The 22,959-nt window shown below is 40.6% G+C and overlaps 1 protein-coding gene across 1 annotated transcript in view; it reads right to left on the bottom strand.

The window, feature by feature from the left end:
• The window catches only part of kon (chondroitin sulfate proteoglycan 4-like protein), a 34,150-nt gene extending 11,549 nt beyond the window's left edge, over positions 1–22,601 (bottom strand). Inside the window, exons 1-5 of the mRNA XM_086912289.1 lie at positions 20,970–22,601; positions 19,240–20,101; positions 14,508–14,671; positions 8,205–8,436; positions 2,071–2,287 (exon numbers count right to left, since the gene is read on the bottom strand). Coding sequence (XP_086768415.1) covers positions 2,071–2,287; positions 8,205–8,436; positions 14,508–14,671; positions 19,240–19,324 — 698 coding nt within the window. The 5' untranslated portion in view covers positions 19,325–20,101; positions 20,970–22,601. The remainder of the gene's footprint in view (positions 1–2,070; positions 2,288–8,204; positions 8,437–14,507; positions 14,672–19,239; positions 20,102–20,969) is intronic.
• Between the last annotated feature and the right edge of the window lie 358 nt (positions 22,602–22,959).

Here is a 22,959-nt window from a genome sequence, read left to right as displayed (position 1 = left end):
CGCCGCTCGTTCCGTAGCACCGACAGAATTCATCAGAGCTCTGGATATCCCAAGGATGTTCGACGTACAATACATAGAAGCGAAGGGGAACCAGGATTGTTGGCATTGTTTCGAAACGGTTGCCACGATACGCAACAGGTACGCGCTTGTTACCTTTATTCTTCGAAGCGAGCGTTGAATTAAGAATCGCAACGAGTATGCTTTTAATTTTCCAGAGACAAAGACTTTCGGGATTGTATCTACGTTTGCGCGCATCGCGATTCGATTCGATTCGATTCGAAAGACTTGTGAAACAGCTGAAACTCCAAATCCTCGGAGAGATAAAAATTGCTTCGTTCGGGAGTATCGAAACTCGGAGGTATTTATCGATATCATCGCGTATTTTTTGATCGAGAAAGATAATTTGATTATCTATTGCGCGTTCTTAATTAAAATTCTCGCGGGAGAATTCTACACTTTTTATTATTACTACTATTTTCAAGGAATTTTACAATATTCGGTTACGGATTATTTTGCATGCGCTGTGACCAATTGATGCGGAATGTTAATTTAAAGGAAATAAAAATAGAATAGACGAGGCGGGATTATTGGGAGAATATCTGGTTCGATCGATTAACGACGAACGATGGCAAACGACTAAAGAGTTTAAATATCTTATAAATCATACGTGTGTACATACATATATATATATATATATATATGTATGTATGTATACACACATATATACAACGAGTACAAATATTACGAAGCAAGATGGATCGATACATAAAAGAGGTCTGGTGGCGTTGTCTTTCGATATTTATTCAATTCACTCTTCTCTCTTGGTTTCACAATTCTCACAGTGGTATTAATTTCACAAACATCGTTTTTCATTTAGCCGAAGAGGTAGAGATAGAGGGAGAAAGAAAAACGAGAGAAAGAGAATAAGAGATTTACTATTGCGATTCGTCGAACCAATCAAACCTCTTGTTCCCAAAAGTCTTTGTTATTCTGAAAAGTGGGATCAAAGTGTTTTCCTAGAGGATACGAGCAGACATCGTTCTAACTAGTAACGATGCCCTCGTTGTAACGTGATTGCGGTTTTTGTTTGGAGCTTTCCAAGATGCTTTGCCAACGTCCCCGTGGGTTTTCACCGTTAAAAAGTAGTACAGACATTCGTCAAAGGTTTTCACAGGGACGGTTAAAAACTTTACCGGTATTTTTCAAGGAAGAAATTCATCGGAGATACGTTCGATAAAAAAAAAAAAAAAAAATATCCATTTTCGATATTGGCCGTTATCCTTCCAACGTCTCGTTGCGAAGCATCTTGATAAATATCATATTCTAAATTTAAACAAACCGGCTCGAGCATGACCCAATTTAAATCGAAAGGGAATCAAATTAACCTTGCCGTCGTGTCGCTATCTCGTTTTTACTTTACGAAAATTGTTTATTCGATTATTAACGCTTTACCAACGCTTGGCACGGTACACACGAGCGCCAACTTGTAGTCACCGTTTAGTTTTGATAAACGCGCGCTCGACTATTCGCAAACTGGCGCTAAAATTGACTTGGAAACTAAATTTCATATTTATCCCGCCGCTTTAAACGGGACACGCATCAAATATTGTCGTTAGTTTATATCCATAGCGGTTTGGCCGTCTATCGACAATTTCTGAAACCGCTAATAACAGCTGTTCGGTTGACGAAGTGTCAGAGAGACGCGAGGTTCGTTTCGCTGTAATTTCGTTAGGTCGATTCATTTCCTATACGATTGGAAAATACGTATACGTATATATAGACAGGCCACGTGTACAGGCGCGTATATTTCATCGGGACTAATGCTTGTGTAAGCGAAATCGGTTTGCGCGAACCCGTGATATTTCGAAAGCGGGGAAATAGACACGACGAGTAATTAAATGGATATGTTTTCGTTATCGGGGAGCTTAGTTTGAATACGAATTAATTTGATTAGTTAGGGAAATATGTGGAAAGATATATTCTCGAACGAGGGATATTCGAGACTCTCTACTAAAGTGCGCGTTCGAGTATAATTTACACGATGAAAAGACCCTTTTGGTTACTACGTACTTGGAGCCCGAGCGTGGAATGGGTCTTGGGATCGCTGTGAACGCACCATCCTCCACGAAACTAACTTCCGTGCTCCTCGTAGCGTCGAATTCCGGTGAACAGCTCCACGTAACGGCGGTGGCCTCCGACTGGCCTTTCCTCGACTTGGCGTATTCTATTACCCTGGCGCCATTGTAGATTATGTCAGCCATACAGCCTCGCAAGTAATCCGTGTGTCCTGCGGAACAGAGACAGAGAGAGAGAGGGAGGGAGGGAGGGGGAGAGAGAGAGAAGAGAGAGAAAGAGAAAGAGAGAAGGAACGTTAAAAATTGAAAGAAAAATGTATTCTCGTCTACTACGTCTTCTACGCGTATATACGGATAGAAAAGAAAATGCGTTTGCCTTGCGTTGGTTATCCAGAGTGTAAAATGCGCACTTCATCCCAATTATCGTTAATCCACACAGAGAAACGCAACATCTCGAACGATTTTTACCTCGAGTCGTTAGAAATGGCGAGAGACTTTCCCGAATTGGCGTTTTCGCAATTGCCTTTGAACGAGGTGCTCGCGCGAGCAAATAACGAAACGGGTCGGATATTAAACTCGATGGCCAGAACTCGATTCTTATAGTCTCGCCGGAACACAGGGAACGCGGTGGCACACTTTGGCACCGGTTCACGAGGGGGAGGTATCATTCAACGGCAGAGGTTTTCGCGAAAGAGTGGTGTAATGAAAGCGTCAGTTGCAAACCGCATCGGGGTTGATGGCCAGATAATCTCAGTTTCGTCGGCTGCCAGGGAACGAACTAGGCTATCGAATCCACCTACGAATTGGTGTGCGCGATTCGCCAAATATAATTGGTCGGAAAGATCGATAATCGTCCGCGCGGGATTACTGTTAATTTATCAATTTCGAGCGAACGAGTATCGGCTGTTCCGAAGTGAATCGGTGTTTCGGATCTCGAAGATGGATTTACTCGTGTGTGATCGGTAAGGGAATCGGAGGTGTTCGCTCGAACGAGTCTTATTGTGTAGCGGGCATCGGTCTCCAAGTTGGCTCGATTCGGTGGCAAGACGTTGTTGACTCGATACCTGCGGTGGGAAACGCATAAGCGAAAATTGAAGGGGTGTGTTTTGGGACGGGACTCGGTGATGACATTTTCCGGTGTAGTGGTGTATAAACCTCGGCAATAAACCGAGCCGTTCATACTGCGGTGAATCGTTCGTCCCGCAACTTTGCCGCAGCTATACCATTCTACGTGATCCTTTCGCGTGCTTCACGATTATATTAATTGGAGAAGTTTCGAAAACGGTTTTTCCTCCGGGCGACTGAAGATACCGCGGATAACCGCTAAATGGACCGAGGTCACTGGAAAATGTCCCCTTCGGGGAGAGGAGAGGGGGGGGGAGAGAGAGACTCGGAGTTGGTTTTAAGGATCTGCTTGCGAATGAAACGCGGTACAAAACGTTTTGCGGAAGACTCGAGATATAACCCGAGACAAACGAGTTCCGGTTTATATTCGCGTGATTCGTACTCGTCGTATTAATTCGAGGAGGGCAAAACCGCGCGGAGGGATGGCTCCTCGTGCAAGGAAATAACCCGTCGTGGTCGGGAACGATGCGAAATATACGACGTGTTCTTTCGCGCGTTATATTGCGATTTTTCGTCGCCGCGGAGACAATAATATCGGAACGTTGGGAGGATGGAAACGATTTTGCGATCGTGATAGCGACCGTGAAACCGAGCCATAAAATAAATAATTTCCCGTTTCGTCACATTCAAGACTGTTCAATTTATTTGGATGTAACCGTGATCGAATATCTCGCGATAGAACATTGACACCGTCGTCTCGGTATATACTTTTATTGATTTCTCTCTCGGTATTGAATGTGTATCTATCGGCTAGTATTCTCTATATTTTCGCGTAGCCGCGGGAATGCCATTCGATAAATCAAACTCATGCTGAGGATTTCATTTTCGATCGTACACGTATATATATATATATATATATAACGTGGATGAGTTTTAACCCTATCCAGACCTTGCGAAAGATCTTTTTTTTCTTCTCTGCGAGGATGATAAAAGCTTTTCAAATTAAAATGGATATAAATTCCGTCTGTTGTAATATAACGCAAGTTATATTTATTATCACAAAGATCGATCGTTTCGTTCCAAAATCTTTTCCAAAGACGAGACGAGTTATTGCTATTGTCGCGATGAAGGGGAAATATTTCGATACGATATCGTGTATGATAATCGCGTTTCGAATTGCAAAGGTTTCGAAACGAAACTTGTAACTTTTTCTTCGATTAACGGTAGAAAAACGTTTAAGATGCATAGATGCAACTTGTCCAATTTTTCCCTCGTCGCCCTTAATCCGCAGAGGGTCGAAAAAGTATCGCGAGTCTCGGAGTTAGATTAACAATCCTATACTCGGTTTCATGCATATTTCAACGAGATGGATGGAAAATGAATAAAAGTCGTCGCGATTCCAACTTTACGGGGCAAACCTTTCTTCTTTCTTCCTCGATTTCGTCGCAGGATTCCAGTTTCCAGGTCTTGTTTTAACGTCGAACGAACGGCCTCGAGAATGCCGTATATACGAAAAACGAAGGAATTGTCGGGGAGCATCGCGAGACGCGGGGTTCGCGTTCGTCCTTTTCCTTCTTCGTTCTTTATTCCTCGACTCGGTTGAATTTAGCGGGGTATCGCGGGACAGCAGGAATTAATAAGAGGTTCTCTGAAGGGGTAGGGGAGCACGGCTATGTCGTACCATGGGGTACAAATGAATTGTCATGAATATGTAAATTGAATTTCGAGCTGGTCGTCGAGCGTTGCACGAGATGCTCGGGGGAATAACGGTGGGGAACGAGCATGGGTGGTACACTCTCTGTTTGTACTGATCGTATTCAATTTGGAACGCGTCACCTCGGTCGCCTTCCGATGAATTTTTGCTTTTTAGAGACAACTAGCCTCTCTACTACTATCCCCCTATCGCGCTCTGCCCTCTCGTGGATCGCGTCGTGCTGCCGTTTTGCTTGCCTCGAGGCAAAACCCCGGATTCCGTTCATTCTACCGCCGCGCGTTACCGATTTTACCCGCGAAAGTAGGTTCGAGAGATACCGAGGGAACCGAGTTCGACAGCGCGGAAACGTGGTAAAATTCGCGGAGCGGAGAGAAGAAAGGGGAATTTCGCGTTTCAAATTCGTAATTTCATAATATATTTCTCCACTTGGATTGGTTTTCATCGAGTATAAATCTCGTCAAAGATAATGGTTGGTTCCGAAATAGCTTTTCATCACCGCGTCGAAACCGATGTTTCTCTCGCTCGAGTAGACACACACTATATATATATATATATACCCGAGATTTCACGATTTCACGGTTACGATTAACGGCGTGGTCGTTGGACGACCGACCTCTCGATACGATTTCATCTTGGTCGATGAAGAAGATCGATGATCGATCCACTAGCCTAGACTAGAAATTAGGTTTAGAGAGAAGAGCCGGTGTCGCGGTGTCCCGTGTTATCAGAATATTCTCCGCGCTAATCTCGCTCAATGACCGTTGCTGATGGTCCACGTCAGTGATGGATGGAGTAAATATCCCTCGTGACGTACACTAAATAATATTTCACTAGATCGATGTCGAAAGATATAGACTGGTGATTTGATATATGGCACGGGAATCAATCTTAATTTGCAATCCTTTTTCTTTTCAACGGTTGAACAGATGTTCGTCCGTCTCGCTTCGTCCTTTGTTATATTAACCGTCACGGATCGAAAGTCTTATCTTTCTTTTCCTTCTCTTTTCCTCTCGTTCGTTGTTACGAATGTATATAAAACGGTAACGGTAACCGATAAAAAAATTTGACGTTTCCGAATAGAAGATTATAAAATTGTTGGAAATATCGTCGAGTTAGTAGTATAGGAACTTAGAGTTTAAGATTAGCCCCGTATATCATTTCTTAAATGGATTATTTTATCTTTTTTTTTTATCCTCTAGATTTAACCGTACTGTGTAATAACTATTCGAGAACATTCGAAGACGTACTCAGAAATGTTAAAAAAAAAAAAAAAATAAAATAAAAGGGAATCCGCGAGAATAAAATAAGTTAACTCTTGCTTTTAACGAATTCGGACCATTCTAACGATTCTAATGATTCATCGTGTATTTTTATCCGCGCGATCATCCTCTGCCTCTTCTCTTCTTTTTCTTCTTTACTTTTTTTTTTTTTGTCAAATTCGCGTCAATTCATTTTCGCAAACGATCGTACAGGCCAATAGCGTGGACAATTTGAAATCTAAAAATTTTTAGGTGAGAATGCTTCTGGTAAATTCGATTGTTCCATCGTTGGCCTGCGTGTTCCCCGAATCGTGGACTCCGTTGTTTCTATTGTACAGTGAGAAAATCTCTACAATAGAGTGGATATTTCGCCGCAGCAAACGCAAAACGAATATTTGAACTCGGTTTGTTGTTGTCGGATTCTGATCGCGTAACACGCATCTCTGCCTGTCCCTCTGTAATCCGTTTGAAGTTGCGGAAATATGAATTTTTATACTGGCTGTACATTGAACTCAAAGTGTGTGGGACTCGTCAAATCTAGTTACACTCGACTGCGTCGTTGAAATATTTTTCGTCAAACGTCCTTATATTGTTTTTTTTTTTTTTTTTTTTTTTTATTTCAATTCTAACCGCAACAAATTTTGTCATCGAATCAGCGATCAAAATTTGATAGTGAAATCATAGATAACAGCCGGTAATTTTGAAAATTGTGAAAAAAATCGCATATACGTTTGCATACGTTCAAACGAGAGATACGTTTAGGAAAATGAAATTGTAACTTTGTTCGATACGGAAGAGAGAATATAAATTTTTCGTAGAATGAGCACTTGACGAGGATCGAGTAATAATTATCCGATATATCGGATAGTAAAAATTGAAAAATAATGCGAATATATTCAATTGGTGTGAAAGTTACGTATGGTTTATGTATGGATTCTCGTAAGAAATTTAAATCTATTTGAATGGGAACGACATTATTATGTTTATAATCAATTCTTTTTACGAGGGTGGTACTCTTAAAATATTCTTGTTCGAGTTTCATCAACATCAATTTACATAAAGTAATTGTCGCGCTTGGACGTAAGATATTTCTGTTTTTAATTATTCATATTACATAAATTTAAAATAAATGCAAATATGCAGAATATTTTCCATATTATTATTGAAGTAAATAGCGCGAGCAAATATACGTGTCGATAAACGTTGGTTTATCCCAAATATCGTGATCGAATTTCAAACTACAAAAGTAAATTTTTAATAAATCGTTCTTATTGAGAGATAAATAAAAAGAATGTACCTACATAAACTACATAATGATTTTGCAATATTTATCATTATAAAATTCATAAATGATTTCAAAGAAATGATGGACATACATCATTTATAATGAGGCAAATTATCGTGGCATTTGTATCGACGTTATTACGTCTCTCGTCGATTCACTCAATACGTATCTCGATGAATTTTATGAATAAATATTGTAAATAAATAAATAATTATTGTAATTACGTAATACGTAATTAATATTTAATTTTTCAAAAGCTAAATAGTCATATTATTGTTCGAATCGTCCAGTTTGTGATTTATATTACGGAAAAATAAAACTAACAACGAAACGTATTCAATATTTCTTCGTAAAAGAATTACATGAAATATCGCGAGTGAACTTTTCAAAAGTCCAACAGTTACTTTTAATTAAGTCAGTTGGTTGCTTTTACGCAAAGTAAAAAATAGCAACAAAATCGTTATTCGACGGCGAATCGATTCACCAATTCTTAAATTTTCACGAGTTATTCTCAATTAATTAATTCGTAGCACGGAATTATGCAAAGTAAAAATAGGCGCAGTATTTTCGTTCATTCGAAAAGTATTGATCTTGATGAAAATAATCGCGCGAAAATTGTACCACGGATTGATTTTTGAGAAAAATAGTCTTCTCCGTTTACACGGCAAATTTCATTAGAATCGACGAGAATGTAATAAGTTGATGGCATATCTTCTTCGTGTTACCAACGAGACGTAGTAAGCGAGAGTGGAGTCACGTGGCGCGTCGATTTATCCGAGTGAGTCAAGCTTGCCGGTGCGTCTTACCTAGAAATAGCTCGTTAAAATCACCCTGTCCCCCGATGAAGACGCCATAGTGTATATTCAGTTCAAAGAAACGTCCTGGTAGAAGGGATTTGGTCGTGTGTATCACGTCAATTTGTAGGGTAATGTTAGCCTCTCGCCTCGTCAGATTGACCTCGTGCCAGCTCAGGTCGTTCAATGTCAATCCACGAGCACTGGACATCTCGCTTTCACCCGCCCCTAAATTGATATGGACCTGTGGAAAAATCAGAAGGGACCATCCTCTTAAATTATTCCACCAAAGATAGACGGAGACTTTGATGTACCGGTAAAGTTTGGAAACTCTATCGCAAGTTTCTCTCCAAGATAATTACTCTTTGTTGGAAATTTAGATAAGGTAATGCATAAAGGAAAATTATTTTTTTAATGAAGTAAAATTCGAAGGAGGGTGTATATATATATATATATATATATACTGTTTCGCCTAGAGGGAAACATGACCGAGAAAATACTTCCGAGTATCTCTTCTTGCAACTATTTTGGCGAAATAACATCTTAAGAAATTTCTCCCTCCCTCCCTCTCCCCCCCCCCTCTCTCTCTCTGCAGGCATTACATCTTCGATTTGTGCATGCGAAGTGTAAAAGGACGGTCGGGAAACGTATTAAATATTGATCTTTTTCCAATTGCCATCTATTACTCGTTTATCAGATTCCTCTTTTAACCAGATACCGTGTAATCGGATTTTCTAAAATCCTCCCTCGAATTCGTTTGGTGGAAAGTCGCGCGAAAAAGGTGAAAATAATTCATAAAGAATGCCCCATGAAGAATAGTAAATAATTCGCCTTATAATTCTTCCCTTATTTAGGAAAAGTTAGTCGCGCGTTGTCGGATACGGACTTTTAAGTAAATTAGAATAAAAATTAGCATCTCTTTAACTGTGTATGTGCCTCGTTTAAAACCCGTAAGAGAACGTCTGTCGAGGGAAAAAAAAAAGGAGATCTGCCACGAGTAATCCAGTTACCGTTTAAAAAAAAGAAAAAAAAAGAAAGAAACCAGTTGACATACATACTATGTAGCAAATACATTTTATTAATCCGAACCTCGACCTTTCCGCTTAGATCCTCGCTTCGAGGCCACAAACGACCGAGGATTACGATGTTTTTTTTTTTTTTCTCTCCTCTCTCTCTCCGTTTAGCGGCACTTTGGCTCGACATTATGAAACGGGTTCGAGTAATGCATTATCGAGTTAGGACAGTACACGACGCGCTTTAGCGAGAGGTGAAGCGGCAGCCTCTGATAAAGAGTCTTTAATCGCGACCTAAATCGACCGTCCGGGACTTATAGCGTTGTCTTGGCGTAACTTGCACCATCCTCTCTTCTCGTCGATCTTGTGTGGAAGGGGGAAGCATCGAGACAGCCGAGGTAGAATCGTGTCTTAATGAAAAGTCGATCGTTCTCGGAGAGACGAGTCGAAATTACGAGAGAGAGAGAGAGAGAGGCGCGATTGGCATCGAGGCCGATCCGTAGCATCGACTTCGCTTCAGACGGCCTCTTCTCCCGCCGTTCTCCGATCGATTTCGTAATAAAGGCGTGAGCTTTTGCGAGTTGCAAGTTCACCCCGATAGTAGCGCAATGTCCGATGACTATGCAGGATCCCATTAATATGTATAAGCGCGAGAGACACGACACTTCGTCGAGTGTAAACGCGAATTTATACGTTTCGAAGGTCGAAGACACCGGGACGGTCAGGCATTATCGATGCACCATCGTTGATTGGAAAGCGAACAATGACAAATATTCGATCGATCGATTGCAATTGATAAAGAAAAAGACATTTCTCTTTTTTTTCGAAATTGTCGAAAAAATTGTACGCATTTGATCGGACGAATTGTTGTTTCGAATTTTGTATATAATGCGATTTGCGTTTGATTAAATTGATAAACATTTTACGATTTGACGGTAAACAAAATATTGCATCGCGTAATAAAATAAACGTTTCCGCGTTGAATTCAACGCGTTGGTGAAACGATACCTCTCGTTGGCGAGTCCGAACTTCCGAATAATAGAATAATTGGGAAGATGGAAAAGGTTTTAAGCGGATAAAACCGGTGCGGGAGAGACGTGGCTCGACAGGCACACGAGACGTTGAAACGATTCCATTGCACTTTTTGCCCGCCCGTTTATCCCCCTTCTCATCCTCCTTAATGATCTTCTTAACAAATTTAATTAAGCTCAGACAGACACCCACCCGTCTTCTCATGGTTCGACCTGTGGACTTAACCCTTCGCGAAATTAGATTCGCGCGGTTTTCACTCTGGATCTTTGGGATCCAGTGAGAAACGGCATTTTCCTCGCGCCCTAATGCACTTAGACGATGTTTTAACACTCTATCGCGATACTGGATTACACCTGGTCTTCGTCTTACGATCAAAAGAAAAACGATCTGAATTTTCCGAATAATAGTTCCGCTATGTTACGTTCTCTTATTAATCATCTCGGATGGCATCGGATAAAATCGGTTGCTCTGTAATTTTCTCGATTTTTCGAAAGATTTAAGATGTCTTTGGGAGGGAACTAGTTCCACCATGTTCCAGATTTTTAGTCGAATTATATCAATTGCCGAGGTTTTTCTCGATCAGTTGAATAGGCTGATTGGTCTGCAATTTTTTTTTTTTTTTTTTTTTGGATTTATTAGTGTTCGCGATCTAGCGTTTTCCACCGTTTTTTTTTTTCTTCGTTACTGAATTAGACCGAATCGAATTAAAGGTTCGAAGAATATTTGCTCGATTATATTTCGTTGGTTATGGTTATCGTTTATTTGAGTTTCTCGATTAAAAAGTTACGTTTCACAACTTTTGATTATTCTTTATTTCACAAAAGATCGATAATCTAGCAATCTAGCAACTTGGAAGATTCATTATCAGCAAACTTATTTCGAGTTTAGATTCCACTCGAATCTATTTATGCATCGATCGCATTAATGAAACGGTGAAATTCACGAAATTGAGTTGAGACTAATCTCGTTCATTGAAATTAATATCAGTCGTCTTAAAGCGTTCGATCAAGAAAATACGCGTCATCGGTTCAAGGATTGTAAATTTTTATCAAAGAATATGAATACACCGGAGTCAAAGGCGAAATAACAATAATCATCAACGACCGATTAATAGCGAGCACTTTGTAAATGTTTCAGGGATTCGTGTTTACATCCACTTATCGACCGTCGTTCGTCGTTTTATGAACGCGACCATCGGATATAATATATTCGAATTAATCGTAATAAGCATCCCGATAAACAACCGGTTCCTATTTAGCGTAACGAAGTTGCACGTACGCGCTACTTCGCTCGAAAGTATGTTTATTTCGAACAAGATTTATTTTAATTTCGAAATTACGTATAAAAGGATCCGCAATAATTTTATTCTTCGTAATTGGTACGAATGTTTGTATCAACGTTGCATCATTAATTATTAATTTGAATAACGAAGAGAATTCTTTTGTTATTTGAGGAATCATATTTCTCGTGAATTTACGCGATCTGTAATTATCAGTGTGTATGTAATAATATATATAAATTATCTAATTATCGAACAGACTACTACATCGCGTACATCGACGAATCATGAATTTGATTCTAATCAACTCGCGTGTTGCTGTTAAATTTTATCGCAAATAATGTTAATTATTGGTCTATTGACTTTATAATAAGATAATAAATTCAATCTCATCCTTCGTTTCTATACTTTGGTAAAATTCGAATATATTATTGCCACAAATAGAGCGAAATATCGCAATACTTATGAACGATAGCGTATTCCGCGACGTTGTGTGTTGTACCTATGCCCTGTACACCACCGATTCTTCTCACGAATTCGTAATTTGTAACTAGAGCTCGACGACGATTACTATCTAAGAGCAAAGTGGCCCATCTGGGCTTGCTTGTCCCCCGTGCGTCGTTGTTCTTCGTAATGCAACCGGGTACGCTCGATGGTGTCGTTTAATTCTGCTCCAACGAGTGTTCGTTTCGGGCCGACGTCACGGTATCACCGGCGATCGTTTATAACCGTGCTTGTTAATACGTGCACCGAGAATTCATACCTGAACCATCTTATTTCATCGAAACAAATTTTTTTCTTTTTTTTTTCTTTTTTTTTCTTTTCTTTTCTTTTTTTTCCTTTTTTTTTTTTTTTTTTTTTCTTTTGAATCGAAAACATCCGAAAGAGACCGATGTCAAATTAAAATCGCGGTTGGAATTGATTTCAGATCAGGTGCAGATGACATTGTTGCGATTCTACCCTAGTGATGTTGTCAAGTTCGACAGGTTCACGTTCCTATTTTTTATAACGATCCAAAATGCACACGTGCGATAACCACTGCGAGATCGGAATAGCGTGTCACGTTGATCGTTTGCAACTAGATCTTGGTGGACGGATGCTGGTCGCTATATTTTTAGTTAATGAATTTTAGTATTTATTTATTTTAATTCGTTCATATATTTTGCAGGAATATCAGAGATAATCGTCTCTCTAACTTAACTCAAAAGGCCAGCTAGTCGTGTTTCTGCTTTTTGCGATAAAATCCTGTTAATTTTTTTTGTTACTTATTAACGAATACGTGGAACATTAATTATTTAAATATTGCAAAAGGAAGTTGGAACATACTGATATAGAGCAGCACAGACGAGCAACGCGTGGATTTGCATCTTTTCGTTTGTGGATTTGCATCTTTCGTTTGTGGATGTCGGTTTAAAACCTTTGTAGTATAGTTTTCATAGGGAAATCGCAAGATCGTATACGCGTTGCGTCATTGTAAACAGAGACCTGTCACAACAATAGAATTACAACGATGATGCTTGTATGTATCTGGCCTTATTAATTCGGATAAAAATATTAAAGATTCTTTGTTCCTCGGACAATTGACGAAACGATAAATTACGATAAATAATTTGGATTTGACAAGAGGATTTGAAAACTTTGGGAAAAGCTTGCGCGCGAATAAAAAATTGTAAAACGTAACGATTATTCGATTTTTACAGAGAAAGATCAGTATTCGAATTTTTTACACGAACGTAGAGAGCGACTATTTTAAAAATTTAAATTCGATCACGCATTGGCGACAATTATGCATGAACAGTTTTCATGTTTATTCGCAAATAGAATTTTTCACGGCAATTTACAGCCAACGTTACTTTGAAATAAATTATAAAGTTTTTATTTCATATCGAGGCTCGTGTACAAAAATTAAATTTGAACGTGTCATATTTAATTCAATTAAAAAAAGTCCATCTGTATTGTATTTTTCAGACATGTAACAAAAATTGTTCCTCCTGTAAAAGGTCGATCGATAGATAGGAACGTGTTATATTTATTTCTACGTCTATACGTAACAATCGTTTCGACGCAATTGTTACTTGAAGAATTATTAAAAATAATAAAATAAAATGGAATCGTAGCCGTGTATTTTACGTAAAAGTTTACACCGAAACTTATTATTATTGGTTTCTCTTTGATGGCTGGATCGTTGATTTAGATAGAATTTAAAACGGAAATGGTTTAAACGAAATCAAAGGGAAGCGTTAACTTTGCTCGAGTGAAATTTACAAACGTTTTTTATTTAGTTGAAAAGAAAGAGACACGGAGAAATAGAGAGAAGGAGAGAAAGTGTGTGTGCAAAAGGGAAAAGTGAATAAAAAAAATTTATCGCCTCTTTTCCTTTTTCTTTTCATAAATTCTATTATGTATATTCGGTGAAACGTGTCGATTTACCTTGTTTTACCATTTCTCGTGATTCTCACGAGCATCCGCATACATAAATAAGATGTTTTTACTTGCAGAGTTTTAATGGCTCGAATAAAGCGGGGCAACGACGTGATGTTGTTAAAATCACGACACGGTTTTTATCGAAGTTATAAAATCGAGCTGTGGAGAACGTGGTCGTTAGCCGCGTGTCTGAAAATCATTTCTCTTTCTCTTCTATTTTTTCCCTCTTTTTTATATCATCCATGCTCGCGTGCTCCAACTCGTCTTGCTTTTCTCTCCTCCTTTTTTTTTTTTTTTCCCCTCTCTCGAGTTTCTTTTTTCTTAATGTTTCAAAGCAAGCCTAATTTCTTAGCAAGGATAGCTCGTGCTGTAGAAAGATTGCTCGTGGATGAGGAGATGAAAAAGAGAGTTAGGATGAGAGAGAGAGAAAGAAGGGGAGGGGGGGGGGAGGGGGTTGTGCTGACTGTCGCGTCGAACTATAGCACGTGCGGTTGGTTAACGACCAGCGACCACGAAGACCCAAACAGAAAGCCTATTAATAGAAGTAAGCATTGAGGGCAAACGAACCTTCAATTTGCCGGTTTCGAGTTTGATCAGGCAGTAATCCGTCCTGCCAACGGCCAGTAGCAGCATAGCGTCCGCGAGATGAGTTCGGAACCGGAAGCTGATGTCAGTCGCACCCTTAGCTTCTTGCACCGGAAGATGAATGTAGCTCGCTCCGTAAAATGACACTGTAATAAATTTGAAAAATTTATTGTTCCTCCGTGACGCAATTGCTCGGCCATCGATGCGCGAAATATGAACGTATACGTATAAATTTGCACGTTTCTTTGGACTATCTAAAAAGTGCTATGCACTTTGAAAATATTCATGGGAAGGAATAAATCTCCATCCGCTATCGATATTTCTATATTTAAAATGAGGCGTACGCGATCTCGGATATTTTTTTGCAAATGCATTAACGACTCGTAAATCATTGCCAAGGAAAATTACCACGGAGGATTATTGTCATGATTCGGTTTTTATAAATCGATTTTCAGAGATATTTAAAATAGAAAGAGGTAAAAAGAAAAAAGGGAAAAAAAATCGTGAGAAAATATTAATCGTTTTTTTTTTTCTGATATAAAGTTATTTAAAAGTAATATGAGATTATTGAAGTAAAATTGTTTTTGATTTCAAGATTTTTTAAAAGTCATCAAGATCGTGATCATTTAAAGGATGATCTTTCGTGGCAATTATGTGCATTTATGTATTAATTATACAATATATATTTTATCGTGTGTACGTTTTTTTTTATCGATGCAATGTTTACGCATCGTTCGATATTATAGATATTTACTTAAGCGATTTAATTTCTCGAGATTTAATCAACTTTACGTTCAGATTTATTGACTTTTGCTAGACTTTTAATGTTTCAATTTTTTTTTTTCTCTTTTAAATATATTCTGTATCATAATACGTTCAGTTGAGATAAATTTCGCATATTTTGAATTCTTTAGCAAGAGCTAAGAATTATTCTAGATATTTCGCTAGAAAAATTTTGAAATCTCGTCTTCTTGTTTCTTTTAGCTTAAACGGTTCCATTTATCCTGAACCGTACAGATTTTCATATAATTCATTAGCCTTGACGAGTGTACCGTAATAGCGTGTGCTGTAAATTATTCACCGCTTGACCGTGAATAAAATGATCGTGTAATTTTTATCGATATGAAATATTTATTCGCCGCACGATTGCATCCGTAATCCAAATGGACCTTTACCTGTTTAATTCAGTATACCTCGTAACTATATCTCGCGAAAATATCGAGAATTTTACGGAAATCAAAATAACAAGGAGAAAAAACAGTGGCGATAAATAAACGAACGACGCAGAGACGCAGAATTTAATTGACGTTTCGTCGATCGTTATGAAGGTATGGTTCAATATTTCCCATCGGTTGATATACTGATATCGACCGTGTCGAACAGACACAGAAAGAAATCAACGTAATAAAGAGAAAAGGAAGAGGAAAGAAAAGGAAATAAAGCACAGTAAGCGATTGAAAAGCTTGGCAAGACCGATGAATGAGCGACTTCAACTCCTTTAAAAGACCGTTGAAGAAGAGATCTCGCGTCTCAAACTGTATACCGAGAAATCGGACAAGCGCGTGTGTCGAACGTTGGTAAAGAGTTTATTTCCCAGAGGCGTGTAAATGATCTTGGAAAGCGTTCGACGAATACGTGGAATAATCGTACGGATCATTAACTACGCGCTATCTTCTTTATCTCTTCCATCCAGCTTCGTTCTTTCATCTTTCTCCGTTCCCCTCCTTTTATTATTTTTATTCTATCGACGCAACATCGTGGAACGGGGGACATGGAAACATTAACGTCAACCGCGAATCGATGGAATCGATTTGGGACGAGTGTTCTATACGGTTATAGAACCCGGCTTCACCTGTTTACGGGAATCCTCGGTTCACGATACAGGCCATAACGTTTGTATCTGTGTTCGTGTATCCACGCATAGCTTCTCTATCGAGGTTAAATGTACTTACTTCGATTAGAGACAGTATGGCGATGACACTCTAGGATTGAAACGGGTAATCCAAGTTTTCGTCTTTTCTTTTTCCTTTTTTTTTTTCCTTTTCTTTTCTTTTTTTCTTCACATACACGCAATTTGTTCACGTTTACCGAGCACAATCCAGAAATAACGAGGTCGAGGTCCTTAACCAATTACAAGCAGATTTTCTCCTATCGGAAATGTTCATCGATCGCTAATTATCGAGATAATAGAGCACGGAAATGGCCAAATTAGTCGCTTCGGGGCAACGTTTCTCAAAGCTATCCCCCACATCTGACCAATAAATGCTGTTCTTAACTACTTGACGTCAGACGTTTCGCGGAAATATCCCGATTCGCGCTTTTCTTTTCTCCCAAATTTTTCTTTCGTGTTACGTATATATAGCGAAACGTTCAGCATCGCGTTCATCTTGTTTTCGTCAAAGTAATCCTGTCGCGATCCAAGATGAGAAAGTGCGCGAAATGTTTTCCGCAATTTGATTTCGTTTCGTTCCCGTGTATATGCGCGTCTCCGATTCGAAATTTGGAGCGAACAACTATAGCCTATAAAGGACAGATTAGCTGGATGAACGGAAAGACGAGTAGCAGAGTGATATTGGCCTTGTGTCGTGACTTGCGTTTTTATCGCGTCGACAAATTCCCTTTTTCAATGAAACACGAGACAGAGAAACGAGGTGGATTAAGACGGCTTCGGTTTCATCGTATCAAACGATTTGCGCGAATCGATGCGATTTCGTATCGTGTCCCTGATCGGTAAACAGGCTAGTCGCGTTTAATTAACAAAATTTGTCAATATGCCCCCGCCTCCTTTTGGCTGAGAAAGCCTTCGATTGTTCGAAAAACGACCGCTTTTGAACCGCGCGATGTCGACGAAGCATTAATTTGCGAGCGAAATGATGGATTAGAGAAATGGAACGCGAGATAAACGGGAAATTGATTAAACTCGTGTTGCCATTGCTATTTCCATCATGGTATTTCGATGCTTGGTTAGATTGCCCTCGACGTTCACCTATTACAGAAATACGAAGCCGGGAAATCAAGAATGGTTTATGTAAAATTGATACCGATAAATTCCATTTTCGACTCGGTTACAACGAAAAATAACAGGTAATTGTTTTTCGAGCGTGGGATAAAAGTTTCTACCTCGTATAATTTGATCGTTCCAACACGCGGAGTCTACGCTAAACGATGGATTAGCCGGCTAAATGAAAAACTGATTACGTCGCTCGATAGCAAAACTCTTTTATCCATCTATCGTTTCTTCGTTTCTTTCTCGGCCGGATACTCGTATCAAGTTATGAAACGAGTAACGTAGTTTATCTAAAATTGATAAACTCGCGGATATTAGCGGTTATACGCAAACTCGCGAGGCCTTTCTCTAGAGATTTTTTTTTTTTTTTCCAATCTCGTAATCGGTCAAGTTCGTAGTTTGTTTCGAACGTCGTACAATCGATGGAAGGATTAATTCGTTTTATCGACACATGGAGACGATAGGGACGCGTGATAAGTTTAACGAATATAGGCAAATGTAGCTTCGTCTTTTTACTCGGATCATTGCGGAATATTCTTTCTTCGATTTAAAAAGAAAAAAAAGAAAAAAGAAAAAAATCTCGATTCAAGCCTCGATCATTCTTGTTCTCTTTCGCACTTGGTTTAATCTCACTTTCGTCGTTAAAGACAAACTTCCTGAAAGAGCGAACGATTTCCTATTTCGATTCGGCAAGCTATCGCGTGTCCCCTATCTCCATGTATCGAACCCATTAAAACCGAAACGTTGGAACGGAAATGAAATGAAAAGACGACATCCCGGAGAATAAATAGACACGGACGTGAGAGGGAAATCGAAGAACCGCGAGCCTGTATCACAGCAATTACAGATGATCGAAAACGCATCTGCACATGTCGTATTTTCGTATTTCATCTGCGTCGATGCACTGCGAGATGATCGAACCGCGTCTCGTATCGCTATATTAATTCTTCACATCCCGATTTATATATACTCGTACTCGTTCATGGAACGAACGATGTTAATTTCGTAATTAATATTTGTAATTAACCTTCCTGTATTTCCTACGTTACGTTTACTTTAATATCGAGCCACGATAAAACAGCTACTCACTCTTACATCCCCGTTATGCGATACTATATATAAATCTAATTGATAAAAAAAGAACGAATCGAAACGAACATTTTTCCCACGATCAAAAGTGATATTTCTCTTTTCCTCTATCTTTCTTTCGAATCAATGACAATTGAAATTCTTCCATTATTCGAGACGTTATGAAAGAACGAGAAAGTACGCGTCCATTTTCTAGTTCAGAATTCCATCATAGGTGAGCGAAATGCCGACGATCGTTCATATTTGACGCGAGGATCGTCGTAAAAAGGATTTAGGGGAAGCGTCGTGAATCCAGGGATCGTGTTGCGTGTTGGATCGAGCGATCGTGATACCGCCGCCGAACCGTGTTTACGACTCGCGCCGTTTTCGTTGGTTATTAAAAACGGTCCAATGGTCCAATGGTGGATGGTCGGGTCGAGTTATTGAAAAGAAGAGGGTCGGATATCGGTGATATAAGTACATTCGCGGCGAGCATTCGTTCCATAAAAGTTAATCTCTGTCGGTGTTTGCTGGTTTTCCATCGCGCATCCCTGGATTTACGATCGCGCGCGACGGCAACGGACGAAAGCGAACCGCGGCTTTCTTTCGTCACCGTTCAAGAGGACGTCTATACATTACCTTTTTCATCCGTTTGGCAATAACCCAAGAGGAGGGAGGCCGTTAGTGCTAAGAACATTAACAGCCCCATGTCGTTGAGAAACATTAGGCTCCTCTCTCGACGTCTTCTTTTTATCCTTTTTCTTCTCTCTCTCTCTCTCTGTATGTATATATATATATATTTTCAATCGAAATATCGCACGACTCTATATCCTCCCGTATTGGACACCGTTTCCTCCGTGATCCGGTTTTCGTTCGTGAGAGGGAAGAAAGTTTGCGTACGCTAAGAAACGAGGCAACTGGGGATAACGCCACTTAGATGGATATCTCGGGTCCACGCGAGAGGAATTACGATAGACTATTTACAAGCCGATTAAGATTCGAACCGTACTTTTCTCCATCCATTTCGAGGCGTCGTTCGTCACGCGCACAGTACGAGGTAACGGGGGTGGGGAGGGGGGAAGGGGCTCGTACGAGGCTCGAATCCGTATCGTCGTTCACCACGTTGGACGTTGATTCGCCGATGCCGACGTCGACGAATGAAGCGGCACGGTTTCTCGACGTCGTCCCGATGTTTCGTTCCGTTGCCAACGCTCGCTTTTAGTCGACCATTCACCACTCTCCTCTCTATCTCTCGGTGTGCGTTGCTATTTTCGGGCACCGAATCAAAAGACACCGTCAGGCCGGAACAACGCGGAAACGTTGGTCGTTGTAGTAGCTCGTTTCGTATAAAAGTGTAAAATGGAACGGTGATTTTCCTGCTTCGAGTATCGGGCCGATGACGTTCCTCTCGCTTCTGGCTGCGTTCTATCCTTTGACGTGGTCCTGGCTGGCATCGTGCACGTACGCTCCTCGTTTCCTGCGCCGGTGAATCCCCACCTTCCTGAAAGGATATCGGGCCACGATTGTAAAACGAGACACCTACGTTCGCTTTGCCACCGTTTAATCAGCGGAACGACTTTCGATTTACGCGACGTGTATCGTACGCTTCGACTCTCTCGATTCGACTGTATCGACCAGCCGCCGATTCGCTACGCTCGTTCGCGAGACACTCGACGGTCCAAGACACCCTGTTTTTGTCGTGGCTTCACGGAACAGGCATCGTCCAATTTGCCTCTTTAACGAGACTTCTTTCGAACCGAGTCTGTTGGCCAGACTCCGGAGTTCCTTCTCCAAAGACGTTCATCCGCGAATGGAATGTTTTATAAAGAGAGAAAGAGAGAGAGAGAGAAAGAGACGAGAAACATCGAAACTTTTAACGCGCTTTTGAAGTTCAACCAACCGTTGTCTAATTCATTGTTCTCGATCGGACACGTCCGCGTGTTCAAAGCAACGATATATTTGTAGTATCTAGAGATACACGATTGAAATTTCATCTTTCGAAGAGGAATCCGCTCGCGTTCAACGACACTTTTGCGCTTTTTCTTTTTCCTCTCTCTCTCTTTCTCTTTTTTTCCTCTCTGTAAAGTGACGCGTCGAAAAAGATTCGAGAACACGGCGCGGAAATTGTAAACCTTTTATTATGCCACGGCGAAAGCTAACGTTCCTGTTTATTTTCCGCGAGGATCGACGAGCATTTAAATCCGTTGAAAAAACCTCAAGCTTCCTCTTGATAACGATAACGCCAGGGAACGCGAGCGGATTTTTTTTTCCCCTCGATCGATTCCGAATTCCACTTCGAACGAAGAAAAAGAGTTTTCCGACCGACAGAATAAACATTTAAACAAGCTAGTTAATCTGGGACTTGCCACCTTCGTCTCTCCGTTTTCTTCCTCAACCCCTCCTCCTTCTCCTTCTCTCTTTCGCATTCTTCTTTCGTTTTTCTTTCGCTATCGTATATACTTTCAAGCCGCGAACGAGTTTCTTGCCAAAAGTGGCAAGTGAAAGAAGAAAGTGTTGGTTGGACTTGGACGCTCGATCTTGCTACGGTAGTGCTCGCGTTTCGATTCCTACGAATCTCATTTGCAACGGCCGACGTTCGACACGGTCCACGATTCCCCCCTCGGCTGGTTGACAAAAAAATGAAGGGAGAAGTTGGATCGACGAGTCATATTTTTCTCATCCCCTTCTCCTCTCCTTCCAACTCGTGTTCTCTTCGATGCTTCGTTCCGACACGACGCCCAACGCTAGAACGAAAAAGAGAAAAAGAGAGAAAAAAGAGAGAAATAAAAAGAAGAAGAAAAAAAATATAGTGAAGCATTTCCATTCAACGAGAAAGAATCGAGTACAACGGAAAAGCATCGACCCTGCGTCTGTCCCACGGTTACCGATATTCATTCCCGCGCGATCGAATGGCAATGGGAATAAGCATCTCGTCCGCGACATGGAATCCATGGAAAACCGAGAAAAGAGAGAGAATCTGCTGCTTGTCGTGTGGCCGTGAATCCTACAATTGTCCGCGTTTCCATCGAAAAATTCCCTCTTCGCCGACCTTTCCCTTCCCGAAGAATATAAATATTTCACGGAGAAGAATAAGGGAGGGTATAGGGGTATAGGGGGTAGCACGCGGAGTGAGATCATTGCCGATTTTACGGAGTCTATCTATCCTCTTTACGCCACGGAGATAAACGTTTCCCGGAGAGCCTTAAACCGAGATAAGGAAATGTACGCGATATCTTCGAAAAGTCGTAAAGTCCGCAGGATTTCCATAATGCAAACCTGCCAGACGTATACGTATACGATATAGGATGTGTACACGATATGTGCGTGCGACACACGAGCCGTTTGTCCATTCTTTTTTTTTGCCTTCTTGGGAAAAGAGAAGATGCATCGCGTGGAACCGATATCGGAGGATCCGGTAATGTTTACAGCGTATTTACGTTTTCTTCGCCGCCGTTCAATGCTCCGACTGATTGCAGGGTAAAGGGAAAGGAGAAGCGTCGCTTCACTCCGCCGATACTTCTGTACTCGCGTCTAATGTAACAAGCTTTCGAACGATACGTGTATTCGCCGTGAACGCCGGCCAACCACGTACTCGCCCTTTCTGCCAAAGAGATAGAACCCCCGTTTTACCTCTTCCCGAGCTTCCTTCGTTTTCGTCTATGATAGCGTCTGCCTTGTTGTGCGATCGATCACGTTGTTTCGCGTAATCAAACTTTTACAAACTACCGACCCGACGTGAAAGTTTAACGTTACGCTGTTCGAGAGGAACGAGAGAACGATTCGTGATATAAATACATACTTTACTTGGAACAAATTATCACTTGCTGCGGGCATTCTGTCACATTGCGAGGAAGAGATTTCGCGCGGAGAAAGCGTTGAAATCGTACTACGTACACTTGGTGGGGAAAAAAAAATCTCCCGTTGAATACCGATTTCGGAGGCGATCAACGTTCTACCTTTGTCCGACGAAATGCCTACGAGGTACGATTCTCATCTACCAACCCCTCCCCCTCCCTCCCCCACCGGTTCCATCCTTCTTGAATCGCGAGGAAAATAGTTGGAGGCGTAAATCATAGCGACGTAAATATTGGTTTTTCTCCTCCGTCTCTTGGCGCGGAGAAGGCATGATTCGAGCGGACTTTTTCCCACGAAACGATTCACGGAACTCGCGTCTTTCTATTCTCGCGTATACAACGATGACAAAGAGATTATCGTCCCGTCACCAATTTCTTTTCGTCATTTCGAATCGCGATAGCTTTGCGACCGATTGTTCGCCTCGTCACGTATCGAAGTCGTGCATCGAATCGCGAGAATTCGACTCGAGAAAGAACCGTGAGGTCGAGCACAATTGAAACAGAA

This window comes from Apis florea, unplaced genomic scaffold (assembly GCF_048593485.1).
Source record: "Apis florea isolate Af1SG1 unplaced genomic scaffold, ASM4859348v1 contig_3370_pilon, whole genome shotgun sequence".
NCBI lineage: Eukaryota > Metazoa > Arthropoda > Insecta > Hymenoptera > Apidae > Apis > Apis florea.
Note: the sequence above shows the minus strand (reverse complement) of the source record. Positions and strands in the feature narration are given on the sequence as shown.